Source organism: Pinus tabuliformis, chromosome 4_1, assembly GCF_031772625.1.
Source record: "Pinus tabuliformis cultivar Carrire ecotype Pingquan chromosome 4_1, CPIR1, whole genome shotgun sequence".
NCBI lineage: Eukaryota > Viridiplantae > Streptophyta > Pinopsida > Pinales > Pinaceae > Pinus > Pinus tabuliformis.
Window position 1 is genome coordinate 519,333,125 of NC_142303.1, and position 16,355 is coordinate 519,349,479.

A 16,355-nucleotide genomic window follows, 5' to 3' on the forward strand; every position below is an offset into this window, starting at 1 on the left:
GAGCTACATCTAATTCATTATTAATTAATTATATTTAATATGATTTTGGTATTATTTAATTATTTTAAGATTTAATTTGGGTTGAGCTACATCTAATTCATTATAATTAATTATATTTAATATGATTTTGGTATTATTTAATTATTTTAAGATTTAATTATTATTTAATTTAATGAGAATATGATTCTGTTATTATTTAATTATGTTAAAGATTAGTATGAATATGGCTAAATTATATGCTGATCATTTAGGCGAATGTAAAAGAAAGATGTTTCCAATGTTAAAGATTAGTATGAATATGGCTAAATTATATGCTGATCATTTAGGCGAATGTAAAAGAAAGATGTTTCCAATGTGGTTTAGGCTGATGATATTATGGTTTATTTACCCGTGATTTTGTTAATACAAATTCCAGCATTTTTCACATTAAAAAAATAAAAAGATGATGTTATGGTTTATTACCAGTAATTTTGTTAATACAAATTCCAGCATTTTTCACATTAAAAAAATAAAAATCTATATATTCGCAGAAGCGGTCAAAAAAGATATTCTGCAACATGTACAATTAGCGGCATTTATGCCATTTTATAAATATCATCACTGTTGTTGTTCAATGCTTCCATGTTAAATAATTGAAACTGGTTCCACCCTTTCACAACAATTCATGCTGAATGCATGATAACATAGCTGAATATCAGTAGTAGAATCAGAATGGGCAATAAAACTTCTCGACCAGATTTTCAACCAAATTCCGATGAAATTAGCAAGGCAGTTTTATTATCATGGTTGGCTAACCTGGATAATGAAAAAAGAAAGCAAGTTGTTGCAGTTCCAGACGATCTGGATAATGAAGAAATAAAGGAAGTTGTTGAAGTTCCAGACGATTGCTTTGGCTGGGAAAACATACAAATGGCACCCGATTTTATAGTGGGCGAGTGTAAACAGAACGACAATAATACTTTGTTTGTTGCGTTCAGGTGGGGGTTTTCTGTTCGAGATATGTTTGCTCTCAACGTTGCAGGCAAAGATGAATTTTGTATGGGTTACGGTGAAGTGGCAGCCAAAGATTTGCAAGGTTTGTTTCATAATGAGATTTTTCAGAAAATAACCTGCAATCTTCCTAGTATGGGTTTTTTCCAAAAGTATAAAGCAGACAAGATAATATTTTCAGGGCATGGCTTGGCTGGGGCATTGGCTCATTTGTTCTTAATATGTTACATGCTAAAAACCCGCGAAGAGACAAAACGCCATGTATCTATTGCCTTTGGCTCGCCCTATTTCTGTGACAACGATGCCAAGCGGTTCTGTGAAAAAACCATGGAACTCAGTAGACGTATGTTTACACTTGTGAATGGTGCTGATCCTGTACCCTGGCTGCTAACAGGTATAAGAATGACTGTACCTTGTATTCCTGATACAGAGGATTTACTTTCTTGCTTGGAGAGAATAGAGCTTAGGGAATTGCAGAGCAGAAATCAGTACGGAAGGCCTCAGTATGGATATGTTGGACTGTATTATGAGGGAAAGGATTTGATCCCAGTCAATCCAGATGTAAAATTACCAAGGGTAAACGCCTGGCAATGTCACCAAGTTGAAAACTATGTGAACGAGTTCTGTTCTCATACCAGTGGGGGAAGATTTCCAATTAGTAACATCATGGAAATAGGGTCTAAACCTTCTATAAAATCCTGCACTCTCAATTTTTACGATGGTCAAACGAATTGTGAAGGATTTATAGCCATAAGAGGTGATGATTTGTCAGAGTTGAAAGAATTTCATGTGAAGCCAGAGGTAGATAAGTGGGCTGTTGAAGATTCATGTGAGAATGACATCCTTCTAAGAGCTTCCATAAACAAAAGGGAAATGTATACTGACCAGATACATTTCTCTGTGGAAATAAGGACTTGCTTTGGCTCAACAGAGGCCGATGTTGAAGATGAATGGAAGAATAGTTATGTTGCATATGCTTTAAACAGGGCCATGGGAAGACTGTTGTTAATGAAGCAATCAAAGGTTTTAACAGAAAGTAAAGAGTACAAGGAAGCGTATAAAGCTCTTGACAATGCTTTTGATCATTGTCTATTAGGCATTTCTGTGGAAACCAAGAGGAAACATTTTAAGAATATGACAAACCTTCTAACAGAGAAGCTGGAGACGCCGATTCCAAACGGTATTTTTGCAAAATTAAAGGATGCATTTAGTTTTGTAGAATCGGCGGAAGGGATACGCGGGAAATCATATGTATTACTTTCTACCTTACTCCGGTCTTGTCCAGAAAATCTATGTTCTGTTATACCTGGTGAATCGTGCATTTCGAGGTCTTCTAATGAAAGTAGGTCATACGTGTACTGCATCTCTGACAATAAACTTCGAACACTGAATTACCTGGCCATTGTGAGAACTATTTATTGCCTTCTGAGCGACACTGAATCACAAAATGAGCCAGAGAATGTCTGGTATTATGAGAAGAAAATCTGCGCGCATGTTCGCAGTGAAGGTCAGGCTGTGAAGAGTAGACATTGGCTACCTGAGGGCATTGTGAGAGACATAGCAAATCGAGCCTGGAAAATGTATAAAATAATATCTGCATGTGAGTTATTAGAAAGCTTGAGTATTGCAGCATTTATAGGGTCTGAAAACGCTGGTAAGACTACTCTTATCAATTCAACATTAGGCAGAACTGTTGAAGAAGTGGGATCTACCAAACACACACAGAACGCTACCATGCACAGTTTCAGTGATGATATATATATAGTTGATTTCCCTGGCACTGAAGCGGGTGGAGAAAGGGCTCTTCTGTCAAAGGTTTGGGAAAATTATGACAAGGTTGCAGACTTGTGCATAGCGGTGCTTAATTTTGTTGGCGATGATTGTCAAGCTGTGGCGGAGCTTCCAAGGAACGCCCGATCGCGAATGTCCGAAAATGTTGTGCTAATTATGAACAAGGTGGATTCCGTACTTCATGGTCAGAGGAAATCTGAGGTATGGGATGAGTGGAGTCCCCGGAAACTTACAGATCTGAGACAGACATACGCAGAAAGCTCTGGGTTAGCCCCAAGGAAAGTCTTCCTTTCCGTCTCGATAGCGAATGAAGCGCTGGAAGAAACAACCTACGAACTGCTTAAAGAGCGCGGCAGCATCGTCATGTTTAAGGAAGAGATCACAACCACCATAAGGATGCTCATTTCAGAATTGACGTCCCGAGATCGTTCATGTAAAGTTGAATAATCTGGTAAAACTTTAACCTCTCTACTAAATCGATACTGGTTCTCGCACCTTAAAGTGTCTTAGTACTTCCGACTTTGTGTAGATTTATCTCAAATTTCAGTTCAGTGTGAATCTTAATCAATCAAGTTCTATAATTTAATTTCATAGGATGGTTTCGTCAGGCTGCCTCAGCAATGGAATTTTAAAAATTTCGTCTTCTGGTTTTCTAATTTGTGGCCAAATCACTGATGCAGGAGCATATTTCCCCAAAATTAACCTGGTAACCTTAGCCTAGGAATTTTCGAAACCTGAACCTAAAAGGGTCATGGAATTTTCGAAAGGGGAATGGATTCACCGAGATAAAATATCTATAAAATTAGAAATAGTGAATTTCCAGTGTCTTAGTTCCAGAAGGAATATACTATTGGCCATGGTACAAATTGTAGGAAGGACAAATTGTCATGTAGTTGAGGGCCAGTGTAGTTAAATTAGTGAACTGTTGGAAACGGACTCCATCTTGTCTGTTGTAATGGTTGATATTTTAGTTAGAAGTGGCTGAGACAAGTTAGCCAGGGAGGCCTGGCAGCTATGTTACCAGAAACGAGAAACGGGAAACGAAACGGGAAACGAGAACGGTACGAGAAACGAGGTTTGGAGGTTTCGCATATAAGAAACGAGGAGAGAGAAAAACACCATATTAAAGGTGAACAATATAAACAAAGCCCAATCTTAAAAAAAAACTATCATAGAAAATTTACTTCATAATCAAAATTCCCCGTCAAATTTATATCAGGTATGGAGAAGTTCACTTGCAATCCTGTTCCAATGATAGCGGCTATCATAGGCATAGACAGAGAGATATTAAATGACATCTAAATAAGGAAGAATGGTCAAACACAATAGGATTTATTCTCTTACCAAAATCAGCTTTCCACGCAGGTGTAAACGCTCAAGGTTAGGGAGCCTCGAGACCAGGTTGAAGAGCCTCACGATCTTCATTCCCAAGATGGAACACAAGCACTTTCAATGATCTTAACGTTCCTACTAATTCAAGAAATCTGCTCACGGAGACTTTGAAGGCCAATATCTCCTAATATCGCTCACAATACGCTGGAGTGATTAGGCTTAATTTTCAGAAAACTAACAGTCCACTGCAGCAGACTAACAGTGAATTGCGAATTAAACTGGATTCAACGCTCTGTATCCAAAAAATTAACAATCAATTGCTAATTAAACTCCATTTAACGGACGGTTTGAAAAAATTACATTTAACCCGAGTTCGAAAAAATAACGGAAACGGCCAGAAGAAACGGTTTCGTTTCGCGGGAAACTGTTTCTTGCCCGTGGAAACGAAAACGGCCGTTGCAGACGGCGTTTCTGGCATGGTTGCGTTTCTCCGAAGGTTTCTGCCCAGAAACAGCGGACATCGTCCCGTTTCTGGTAACTAGGCCTGGCAGACACAGGCTATAGGACAAAGTGATAGACAGAGGAGAGGGCCAGGGCAGCGCACGCCCATCTTTGTATGATCAGGCCATTGTGGTAACAGTAATATCGTGAATAAAGATTCCGTGTATTAAATCTGTAAGAGTTCTGTGCTTCTGTGACTTGATCTCCCCATGATCAATCGGACAAGTGTGTAACTGTCTGCTCAGAAATCTGTGTGTGATTTCTGTGATGGTCTGTGAATGATTAATGAATATATGAAATGTTGCTTAGGAATTCGCGTGCAATCCCTGTAATACGAAATGCCAATGTTTGAATGCATGAATTGTGATAGCTGAACTGGTTTCTTCTGGTAGTTAATGGCACAAGAATTACGAGGTTCCTGTAGAAGGGTTTGAATACCTTTTTGTTATAGAAATCGTTGTGATTGATCTGAATCAAGTTCTCTGTGTTGTATCAGAGGAACGTGTCATGGGTTAAATGCAGAGTCAGTAAGAAATTGTTAATGTCATTGGAATCGGCATGGAAAGTCTTTTCTTGGTGTTTGTTAACTTCCAGTTCATCGAAATCGCCATCTGGGTAACCAAAACTTCTGTTGATTAGAGATCCGCTCAGATATCTAGAGACCCTGCGTAAAAGGTAAGAGGGTCCAACTATTGCTGTTTATTTTGTCAGTTCATACAAAATTAAATTCTGAGCATTAGTATACCAAGGTGTTGCAAAGGGATTCGATTCCTTTGGGAAACGAAATCTGTTCTGAGACCAAGTTGATATGTGATTGAGCACATTGCTAAATCGAGGATGGACTGATTTGATACAGTAGGAACCAGTCTATGTTCCGAGTCAGTTTTGAAATGGGGATTTGATCGGAGGTTTGTATTCAAGTTCTGTTCTAGACTTCTCAGAGATATTCACACCAGAGACGAGTGTAGTATAGAGTTACGATCCACCTCAGTTTTGGGTTCCTCACATCCAATAGCATTTGAAACAAGGAGTGGCAGAGAAATTTTATAGGAGTCGTCGACCGAGGCGGAGGAATTGCCTGGATGGCTAAAAGTGGTTGGAATTTGGGCAAAAATATTTCAAATTTTTTTTGTAGAGGCAGTGTTATGTTTTTGATGGTAGAAATGGATTCAGCGCCATCAAAAACGTGGAGGACACCTAAAATTTTAAAGTTTAACCATTATAACTTGGATTTACAAAAATCTTTGCCAGATTTTCTCTAAATATAACCGGAATTTCCATAATTTTCCCGACAATTCCTCCAGCTAATTAGACTACAGCAATTTTATACCAAAACCATCCCTCATTTGACCAGACCTCATTAAATTTAAGTACCAGAACCATCACTCTTCTGACCGGACCACATTATATTTCTGTTAATCCTAATTTCATCGCCCTGGGCGGACTGGTGGAGCAGAAAGCATTACGAGTGTCAGTGATAGCGTGCTCCATTTTCATCAATCAGTTGAAGAGGTGATGAAGGAATCCGATCTTTCATCGGCGGATATCATTAGCTCTAGCAAAGATGGCAGGTGATGCAGGAGCATTCTTCAAGGTTATAAGACTTAGTAGTCTTATCACACATTTACTAAAGGGAGTGGTTCCTTTAATTATTTATTTATTTTCTTAAGTTTATTTTGGGTTTTAAAGAGATTGGAATGTAATTTGATTAGTAAGGAATATCTCGTGAGTTGTAGAGATCTTAAGAATGAATAAGTAATTTTAGGAAGAGTGAGGATTTTAGAGATTTAAAATATCTAATTTAGGATTTTGTCGAGGAAAAAATGGAGCTGAAAAGATACTTTAGGAGAAAGTGAAAGAATTGTGGGATCATAAGAGAAATGGTTCATGAATCTTTTTCTTTTATATATTGTAAGCTTTAGGAACATTCAAGAGGTTTTTTTTCAATAAAGAGTTTTTCTTTTTGGGAAGAGAATTGGAGGTTAGCTATAGGTTAGAAATAGTAGTAGAGGGATTTTATGGAAAAGAACTCAAACAGTCAAATGTGACGGTTTCTTTTGTAAATATTTTATAAATACCAAAACAATGTGGATTTGTATATATCTGTGTGACAATCGGGGTTTCTTCGCTTGAATAGTTGAATTTGTGCACTGGTAACGAGAGTGTGTGATTATTAATTCCTTAATTGGTATCTTGCTGCATCTCTATAATTTATACACATGAATGGTCAAATTCCGGAGGTTTTAGATTCCCTGTGAAATGATTGAACCTGTGTTCCTTATGTTTCGAACTCACACAATTCTGTGTTCGTTATGTTTTGATTCTGTAATAATCATTTTGGTGATAGAGGTTTATGCTAGTAACTACCCTTGGCTTGGTGGTTGGATGTTCTGTAAACTCATGTCTGATTAGCCGCAAAGGAATAATCGTGATAGTCTAAAATTTGGCGAATTGAAGATAATCGACAGAAATTGTGTGAATTCGGAGGAGTATTGTGGCCGCAGAGTGCAGACTAGAGTCAAGGTAAAAGTGGCAGATGAGAAAGAAATTTGGCAGACTGCTAAAATTGACAGAAATCACGGGGAAGCGGTGATCGTCCGATAAGAGAAGATCGACGCATATCGCGTCAGAACATGCAAGCAGGTTAACATTTTAAACATTTGCGATGTGGTTATTAAAAAGAGTTTAAGGTTTAGAGTGATCAAACCGTCTGTTTAATGGGTGATCGGATGCATACCGCTTCCGAAAGTGTGCGCAGGTTAACATTAGAAATGGACACGATAAGGTTTTATACAACGGGATTAAAACCTCATTGAGTTTTGGCCATCAAGACCGTTCGTTGGTTGATTGATCAGATGATAATCGCACATGAACATGTGCGTGGGTTAACAGACCTGTTGTGACCCGATATGTTATCAAAGAGGATTAAATTTTATTTGAATTCTGGTCATACAAGTCAAATGATTGTTTCATTCCAGCTATGTTTAAACATATTACATACGATAGGTGTCACACGATTGTGTGAGCTGCGATATGTAGAAGGATTTTTGTAAAGGAAACCATAGGCCACCGCAACAAAAGCGTCTCATGATAAAAATTAACCATACAGTGGGCCCATAACCCAATGGCTAAGGATCAGGTCGCGAAAGATGCGGCTTTGCTGCATCATTTTTAGTATTAGAGCCTAACTAATGCTCTATGGAGCTTGTTAAGAGATTGAATTTTATTCCCAGCAAGTATATAATTTGCATTATAATGGATCTAATATAGAGGGAGAACAGGACAATGATTCATGCATAGAGGAAACCTGAGAGGTTGCAGACAATGATGACTTTAGCATTTCATCAAAGACAGATTGTGGAAAAGATTTGAGAAAGACAGAGTCAGGTAGAGGTTGTGCAGGTTTTAAAATTTCAATGATATATATGAGAATGCAAAGTAACAATAGATGTTCCAGCACGTAGCTATGACAAATAAGTGAATGAAGAAATTGCAGCAAATGAAGTGAATGTGGATGTACTTAGCAAGAAAAGAAATTTAGTTGAAAGAAGAACTGAAGTGCATACAGTGAAAAGAAAAGCATCATGTGTATTGCCCAAGCCAATGAAAAGTTAAAGAGATAGATCGTTTGAATATCTCTCAGGTATGAGTTATATTTTGATGTCAGTTTCATTTGAATTGTTTTATAGGGAAAAGAGTGATAGCAGCAACACACAGTAGCAGATTGTGTAAAGAAAGAGAGGAGTTGTGTTAATGGCAGCGAACCTAAATATTCCAGTTAAAAGTTGGACAGGGAGGATAGTTAAAGTGTTATGAAGAGAGGTGAGTTGAAGATATAAGCCTAAAGAGAGCAGAAGAGAGTGCTCAAGAGGTTCTGGAGATAAAGAACCAGTGTTTACCAAAAGACCAGGTCCAGATAGGGGATTGGTGAGGTAAATGACAACAGGGAGGACTTGTTGTTGCAATAGGCTTAGTGCAACTCATAGTGAGTGAGGAACTCATAGAGTGAGATGAGAAAATGACTACTGATAGTCATAGCAGGGGTTCAGAGAAAAGCCACAACAGAAGAAAGAAAGGTGCCAAGGTAAATTGCATATGGAAGAAGTTGACTGATGAAGAATATGAGAGGGAGAAGGTTGAGATAATAGTCCATCTTGAAGCACTGATGGAACTATTACAGAGGAATGAGAAAGACCAAAGGTATTGTTGGACTATGAAAAGAAAGAAAATAAAATAGAAGTTGTTGCAGAGACAGAAAAAGAGGAGAATGTACATTAGATTAAGTGAGGAACTCAGAGCAGCTGAGTTAGAGGTGAAAGATAGTTATTATAGACCTGAGCAAGAGGTTTACCTTGCTGAGGAAGGAATCATTGATGATTTTCTGAACTGTTGGACAAGTTCGAATCAGCAGAGAGATGTGATGATTGAGACATCAAAGAAAGAGGAGCCTAGTGTTTTTGAAACTGATGATTTGTGTATGTATGCAGGTAGTGAACCACCTTTAGAAGATATGTTTATGTAGGTTGCTGAATAAATGAAGCTGTTAGAAGAGATGGTCGTAATAGAACAATTTTTAATTGAACATGTATTCAAAGACACTAAACATGGACAAATATTGAAGACTACTGAGGAAGCTGAAGATGATGAATCTAGTAAGACTTGGAAAAAAAATGGCAGACGGCCTGAAGACAAAAGGAAATTGCAAATTTCAAAAGGAGAAGTACAAAAGAGGTATGAAGATAACCTTATGACAGGAGCAAACAAGAGTATAAGTGTAGTGCAAACACTTGAGGTAATGGGATTATCTCTTCAATTTTTATTCAAAAATTATGAACCTATATTGATAGTTAATGGGCAAGAAATTGTCTTGGGAGGATCTAATGAAGCATTAATGGAAAGGACTCTTATTAAAGATTGCACTATGGAAGATGACAAAACATAAATTTATAAGGGGAATTCAGTCCAAGGAGGTACAATTAATCCATTGAAGGCTGTGAATAAGAAAGGAAAAGAGAACAATCAGGGACTTAAAGAGAGATTGGTAGAGACTGATGCACGACAGAGAATTCAAGACAGTGTTATTTGTACAAATTGAAAAAAGAGTAAGGCTGAATGTAAATAGCAACTTGAAAAGAGACATGAAATTTCAGAGGATGAAGGCAAAGATGCTTTCATGAACTATGCATTTGCAATAAGCAGCAAAAGAGTTCAGTGGAATGTGATAGTCATGGTGTTGACAGTAATTTTTACTATTGTAAAAGGGACTTTGTAGTGGAATGGAAAATTTGTTGTATATGGTGATTTTGTTTTCTGTACAGAAACAAAGAGAACTTTAGTTTCTAAATTCAGAGATTGACAGATTTTGATTGAAAAGAAAGAGGAATGGAAAAAGCAACTTAGTGGCTTACAGATTTGTAAGGAAGAAAAGGGAAGGATGAAGAGAAATATGAAAGGAAGGAAGGCCAAAGAGAAGGACAAAGAACAGAAGTCAGAAATTAGACAGGATTCAGAACAAAGTGAAGGCAAAGAAGACTTATTCAAGACAAGACAACATGGCAAGTTTGGCATGTCATATGCATATCAAGAGGATGACAATTCAGAGAAATTATGGAGTAGAGTTAGCAGAAAATGTAATGTATTTTCTGATTTTGAATTATTAATTGTTGAATGTGTTTTTCAGAATGCAAGACAAACTGCTCTTGGAGATATGTTTGTTCGTGCAAACATGGAGCAGTATTTAAGTTCTAGAATTGTATAAAATCAGTGTCCCTTATGGAGACAAGAAGATGAGAGTAAGCAACTAGTTGACTCAGAATTTCGGGATGAAGGAAGGAGAGTTGGCATAGTTCTTAAACAAGTCATTGCAGAAGAGAAAGAAAATTGTAGAGGATGTGAAAGTACAGTCCACAAACAAGTTTTGTTCTTGATTCAAAGAAGATTTGAATGTCGAGAGTTTATTTTGAATTTGCAATTGAAAATTGGGATGAACAGTTCAGTGAAATGTAGTAGGAATATGGAGGCAATTGAACCAAGTTCAATAACTAAATTATTTGTAGTTGGTGGACAGTGTGTGATTGAAAGGTTATATGTTCTTGTATCAAACAAGAACCAATTTTCTTTTGAGATTGGGAGGATTCTACTCAAGCTATTGGATAGGTGGATCATGAAAATTACAAAGGTGATGAGCATGAGAAATTGTCAAAGTCAGCGAGTCAAGGAAAGATGGAAGGATATACAGGACAACATAAAGGAAATGGTTTATAGACAGAAGAAGACGTTGGTGGTTGAGTCGGAAATCAGAATATACAGTGAGGTACAAGACAATGGAAAATACATAAAGTTGGAGCTCAATTCTATTAAGATAATGACAAGACAGCGACAGACAAAGGAGCATAAATTTATGTTGTTTGAGGAGTTTTTTATGCAGGATATCAGCATCAAAACACTATGCAATAGAGATGCTCATGACAACAGAGCACAAGGACATCCACAATACAGAGTTTGGCATCCAGGAGAAGGAGAGGATGCAACAAAAACATATGCAATCGGAAAAGGTCAGACAACGAATTGGAAGATGAAATTTGATGAAGTTTACAACAGAGGAAGTGGGAAGACTCACGAATAGGAATCCATGAATTATTTCAACCTGGGGAGTCTGATGCAGGAACATTCTTCAAGGTTTATAAGACCTAGGAGTCTTATCACATATTTACTAAAGGGAGTGGGTTCTCTTAATTATTTATTTATTTTTTCTAAGTTTATTTTGAGTTTTAAAGAGATTGGAATGTAATTTGATTAATAGGTAATAGGGAATATCTCGTGAGTTGTAGAGATCTTAGGAATGAATGAGTAATCCTAGGAAGAGTGAGGATTTTAGGGATTTGAAATATCTAATTTAGGATTTTTGTTGAAGGAAAAATGGAGCTGAAAAGATACTTTAGGAGAAAGTGAGAGTATTGTGGGATCAGAACTGAAATGGTTCATGAATCCTTTTCTTTTATATATTGTAAGCTTTAGAAACATTCAAGAGGTTTTTTTCAATAAAGAGTTTTTCTTTTTGCGAAGATAATTGGAGGTTAGCTATATGTTAGAAAGAGTAGTAGCGGGATTTTATGGAAAAGCACTGAAACAGTCAAATGTGACCGTTTCCTTTGTAAATATTTTATAAATACCAAAACAGTGTGGATTTGTATATATCTATGTGACAATCAGGGTTTCTTCGTTTAAATAGTTGAATTTGTGTAGTAGTGAGTCTGTGATTATTAATTTCCTAATTGGCATCTTGCTGCATCTCTGTAATTTATACGCATGAATGGTCAAATTCTGGAGGTTTTAGATTCCCTGTGAAATGATTGACCCTGTGTTCCTTATGTTTCGAACTCACGCGATTCTGTGTTTGTTATGTTTTGATTATGTAATAGTCCTTTTGGTGATAGAGGTTTATGTTGGTAATTACCCTTGGCTTGGTGGTTGGATGTTTTGTAAACTCATGTTTAGTTATTGATTAGCCGCAAAGGAATAATCGTGACAGGATAAAATCTGGCAGATTGAAGATAATCGACGGAAATTTTGTGAATTCGGAGGAGTATTGTAGCCGCAGAGTGCAGATTAGAGTCAAGGTAAAAGTGGCAAATGAGAAAGAAATTTGGCAAATTGCTAAAATTGACGGAAATCGCGGGGAAGCGGTGATTGTTCAATCAGAGGAGATCAACACATATCACGTTAGAGTATGCAAGCAGGTTAACAATTTAAATGGACCCGAGTGGTTATAAAGAAGAGTTGAGTTTAAGATTTAGAATGATCGGATCGTCCGTTTAATGGGTGATCGGACACATATCGCTTTCGAAAGTGTGTGCAGGTTAACGTTAGAAATAGATGCGATAAGATCTTATACAATGGGGTTAAAACCTCGTTGCGTTCCGGCCATCAAGACTGTTCGTTGGTTGATTGATCAGATGATAATCATACATGAACATGTGTGTGGGTTAACAGAGCTATTGTGACCGGATATATTATCAAAAACAATAAATTTTATTTGAATTCCGATCATATAAATCAAACGATTATTTCATTCCGGCTGTGTTTAAGCATATTACATACTAGAGGAGTCACACACCATTGTGTGAGCTGCGATCTGTAGAAGGATTTTTGTAAAGGAAACCATGGGTCACCTCAACCAAAGCGTCTCACAAAAAAAATTAACCATACGTCTTACTATAAAAATTAACCATACAGTGGGCCAATAACCCACCGGCCGAGTATCAGGTTGCGAAAAATGCGGCTTTGCTGCATCAGCAGGATACATAGAATTCAAGAGAATTTCATTTCTGTAAGAATGACTTGAAAGCAGAGCACAAAGGTAAACTCTGGTGTGTTTTAGATTTAATTTGTATTAGACATAGTTGCAGAGAATGGGAATGGTGTGGCATGAAATCAAGTCATAGGAATGGCTTCGTAATTTGGTGTAAAAACAGTCTAACATTGAATACAGAGGAACATAATATATGACAACGCATGGAGTGGATTGATCTTCGTCCAGCAACAAGGTTCTAGTATAGCTGTCGGAACCAAGCTTAGAGGAAATGACAGATTCACGCTCAGGAAGCTCTAAGCCTATAGTTTGCAAGTCAATGATTCAATCTGGGAAAAGAGAAATTGATTTTTAAATATCAATTAGATTCACGCTCAGGAAGTTCTAAGCCTGTAGTTTGCAGGTCAATGGTTCAATCTGACAAAAGAGAAATCCGTTTAAAAATATCAATCAACTGAAGGTTACATCTACATAAGGGGGGAGAAATCTGAGTAACGCGGTGGAGTCCTGGTTCCGACTATGAGAATGACAGAATAAAGTTCTACAAGAAGATGTAGACTGGCGAGTTTTGAGTTTGAATGTTTGTCACATGCAATTCTGTAGCTGGCTCTGCATCAAACACACTGTCCCTCGCTCTTTTCTCTGGATAGGGTTTCCTTCACTGTTTTCACATATCTTGACTGCCTCTCTCATAAATCCCTTTCATGCCGTCAAAATAATGGAAATTTAAATCACTAGCCCTGGGATTTTGGGACAACCTTTACTCTACGCTTCCATACCTGGTCTAATTAATGGAGATTTAAATCAATGACCTTTTCTCAGAATATCTCAAAAATGGAAGGTTAAATTAGTATTTAGTATTTTTTTGAATTTAGGTTTATGTGATTGATTTATATTATGAATATTGAAAGATTTTTTTTTTTTAAAATCTTTCAAAAAATTTTAGTAAGACACTTATCTAGATGGTGTAAAAGACATGGACTAAATTTTTTTAATGTGATTTTTACCCCAAAATATCTTAACATTCAATATTTGTTTATTGAACTCAGAAATTATATACATTAAATTTATAAATTCCTCATTAAACTTTAATAATGATGGTTACATTGTTCAATCCATTTATGCAATCAAATTCAGCCATTTGAACCAATTAATAAATTTCAGCAAGATTAAATAACTGGTTAAATAAGAGATATTAAGAAAGAGATAGTTTATTGTTTATGGTAAATTGTCTTTGTATTACAATAGAGAAGTTTTACATTAGTTTAGCAAAATTACTTTCTGGGTTATTACTTTGGAAACCAAACCAAAGACAATTAAGTAGAGAGCCAAGAACTTGCAAAAAATTAGATGAGAATCGGTGAAAAACAAAGACTGATTTGCTGCCCCACTCATGGGAAGACCAACAAAAATAACAGCCTTGTTGAGCGGCAGAGCCTGTGCTGAAGAAAACTAAACTAAGCATGAAAGTAAAAGAAAACTAACTATAGCCCAGCTCCATTTATTTCATTGTTTGCCACCTGCATCTGGTTACTAATATTTTGAGCTGCTATTTTTTTGGCATTCTTGCTCCATTTATTTCATTTGTTTTCGACCTGCATGGGGTAGATGCTTTTGGGTCATGTGTGGTTGCCCTATTTCTTTAGTTCCTTAAAAAAAAAAATTTAACTAAACAAAATTAATTTTAGAAAGTGTTTATATTTTTTATTTACATTTGAGTAGATTTATGGTATTTTTTTTATAAAAATTGTTAGTTAAATATAATGGAAAAGTCATTATGCCTAAATTTTTTTTTGGTTTAATTCTTTATTCATCTTATTTATGCTGTCATTGTTCATGGGTTAATTTCAAACTTTGTTGGTTTATAATTCAGCAAAAGCAGGCACTTCCAAAAAGAAGAAGAGATTCTCAGCTTCAAAGGGCCCTCAGGCAAATCCCACCGTCTTATATGGCGACCTTCAGCTATCCGACACTGCTCAGGACAGACCTCATACTCAGGCTTGATGTCTGTTTCTATTTGTGTTCTATGACAGGTTGGAGAGTTATAGGTAGTGAGACAAGCTTTTGATTTCATTTTGCAATTGTTATTCCTAAAGAGTTGATATTGGATAAAATGGTTATGGATTCTTCACTCATGTAATCAATATGTTGGTTTCTCAAACCGCGGTGGGGATGGCTGTAACGAATGAAAATAATATTTTTAACTTTAAAAAATTAAATAAAAATGTTATATTTTATTTTAAAATATTAAAAAAATTTATTTAATTTAAAAAAATGTGTTACATTATGTTATTGAAAACTAGGAATATATTTTTATTGTACTTTTGCACAAATTTGTTAATGTAATATATCCCTTTATAATTTGAAAAAAAATATGTTATCAAATTGAGGATTATTGTTAAATTATTAACTTAAAAAATATCTTATAATTATTAATGTGTTTTTTTCTCTAAAAAGGATGTGTTACATCAGGTTATTGGAAATTATGAATATATATATTTTTATATCAATCAAAATAACAGGAAAACAAAATATATGTTATCAAATTAATTGAGAATTGATTGTCAAATTATTAATTAAAAAATATTTTATAATTATTAATGTGTTTTTTAAGGATGTGCTGGAAAATTTGTTCCATTAGATTATATTGGAAATTATGAATATTTTATATAATATTTTTATATAAATTTGTTAATATAATATATTTTGTTATTAGTATTTGTTAAGGTAGTTTTCTGGCTATAGATATACTTGTTGATTACTATTTGTTTAGCATTGATCAATTCAAATTATAATATTTAACTTTGAAAAATAAATATAAAGTTAAAATAAATATTTATATTTCAATGTTATTAAAAAAATATTTTTGAAATATTTGTGCCATGTGGATAATTGCCAAAGATATTTTTTCCATAATTTATGGATATTTTCTTCTAGTTTTTAAAAACATCCAATATATTGAGTGAATAATCTTTCTAAGATAGATAAAATGATTAAATAATGTTTGTGAAAATCCATCATATCATTGATAATAACGAATGGAAAAAATAAAAAATAAAAATTGATAAAGATAATAAAACAAAGGGGAGAAAGTGAATTATGAAATTTAGAAATAAGTTAGTTAATATAACTATTTCTTTGGTCTAGTTATGTGCATTGATATCCTTCCACAATCACATGGATCTCTTCCCTGTGAACACAAAAAACCAAATCAAAATACAACTGAATTAACCTCTCGTAGTATTTTTTTGTATATCACGTTGTTTGTTCTTGAGAAATTACATTAGACTTGACCTGTGGCTTGAGAAACAACCACCTAGGGGCATCTAAGCTATCAAAATCACCTGGGGATTGCTCCTAGTCTGGGCCACACCAACCCTTAACATGGTTGGATTTGTCCCATGGCATTTCGAACCGGTGACCTTCACAT

The 16,355-nt window shown here is 35.6% G+C and overlaps 1 protein-coding gene across 1 annotated transcript; it reads left to right on the top strand.

Annotated features, from left to right (window-relative positions):
* The first annotated feature begins 633 nt into the window (after positions 1-633).
* LOC149176858 (uncharacterized) lies at positions 634-15,102 on the top strand. Its single transcript, XM_089423226.1, has 2 exons — positions 634-3,232; positions 14,799-15,102. Exon 1 carries the CDS (start codon positions 712-714, stop codon positions 3,226-3,228), a length of 2,517 nt encoding a protein of 838 aa, XP_089279352.1. The 5' UTR covers positions 634-711; the 3' UTR covers positions 3,229-3,232; positions 14,799-15,102.
* Positions 15,103-16,355: the final 1,253 nt, after the last annotated feature.

Bases quoted from the DNA above. Each gene is read 5' to 3' on its own strand.
- LOC149176858 (XM_089423226.1), top strand. From the start codon at position 712: ATGGGCAATAAAACTTCTCGACCAGATTTTCAACCAAATTCCGATGAA.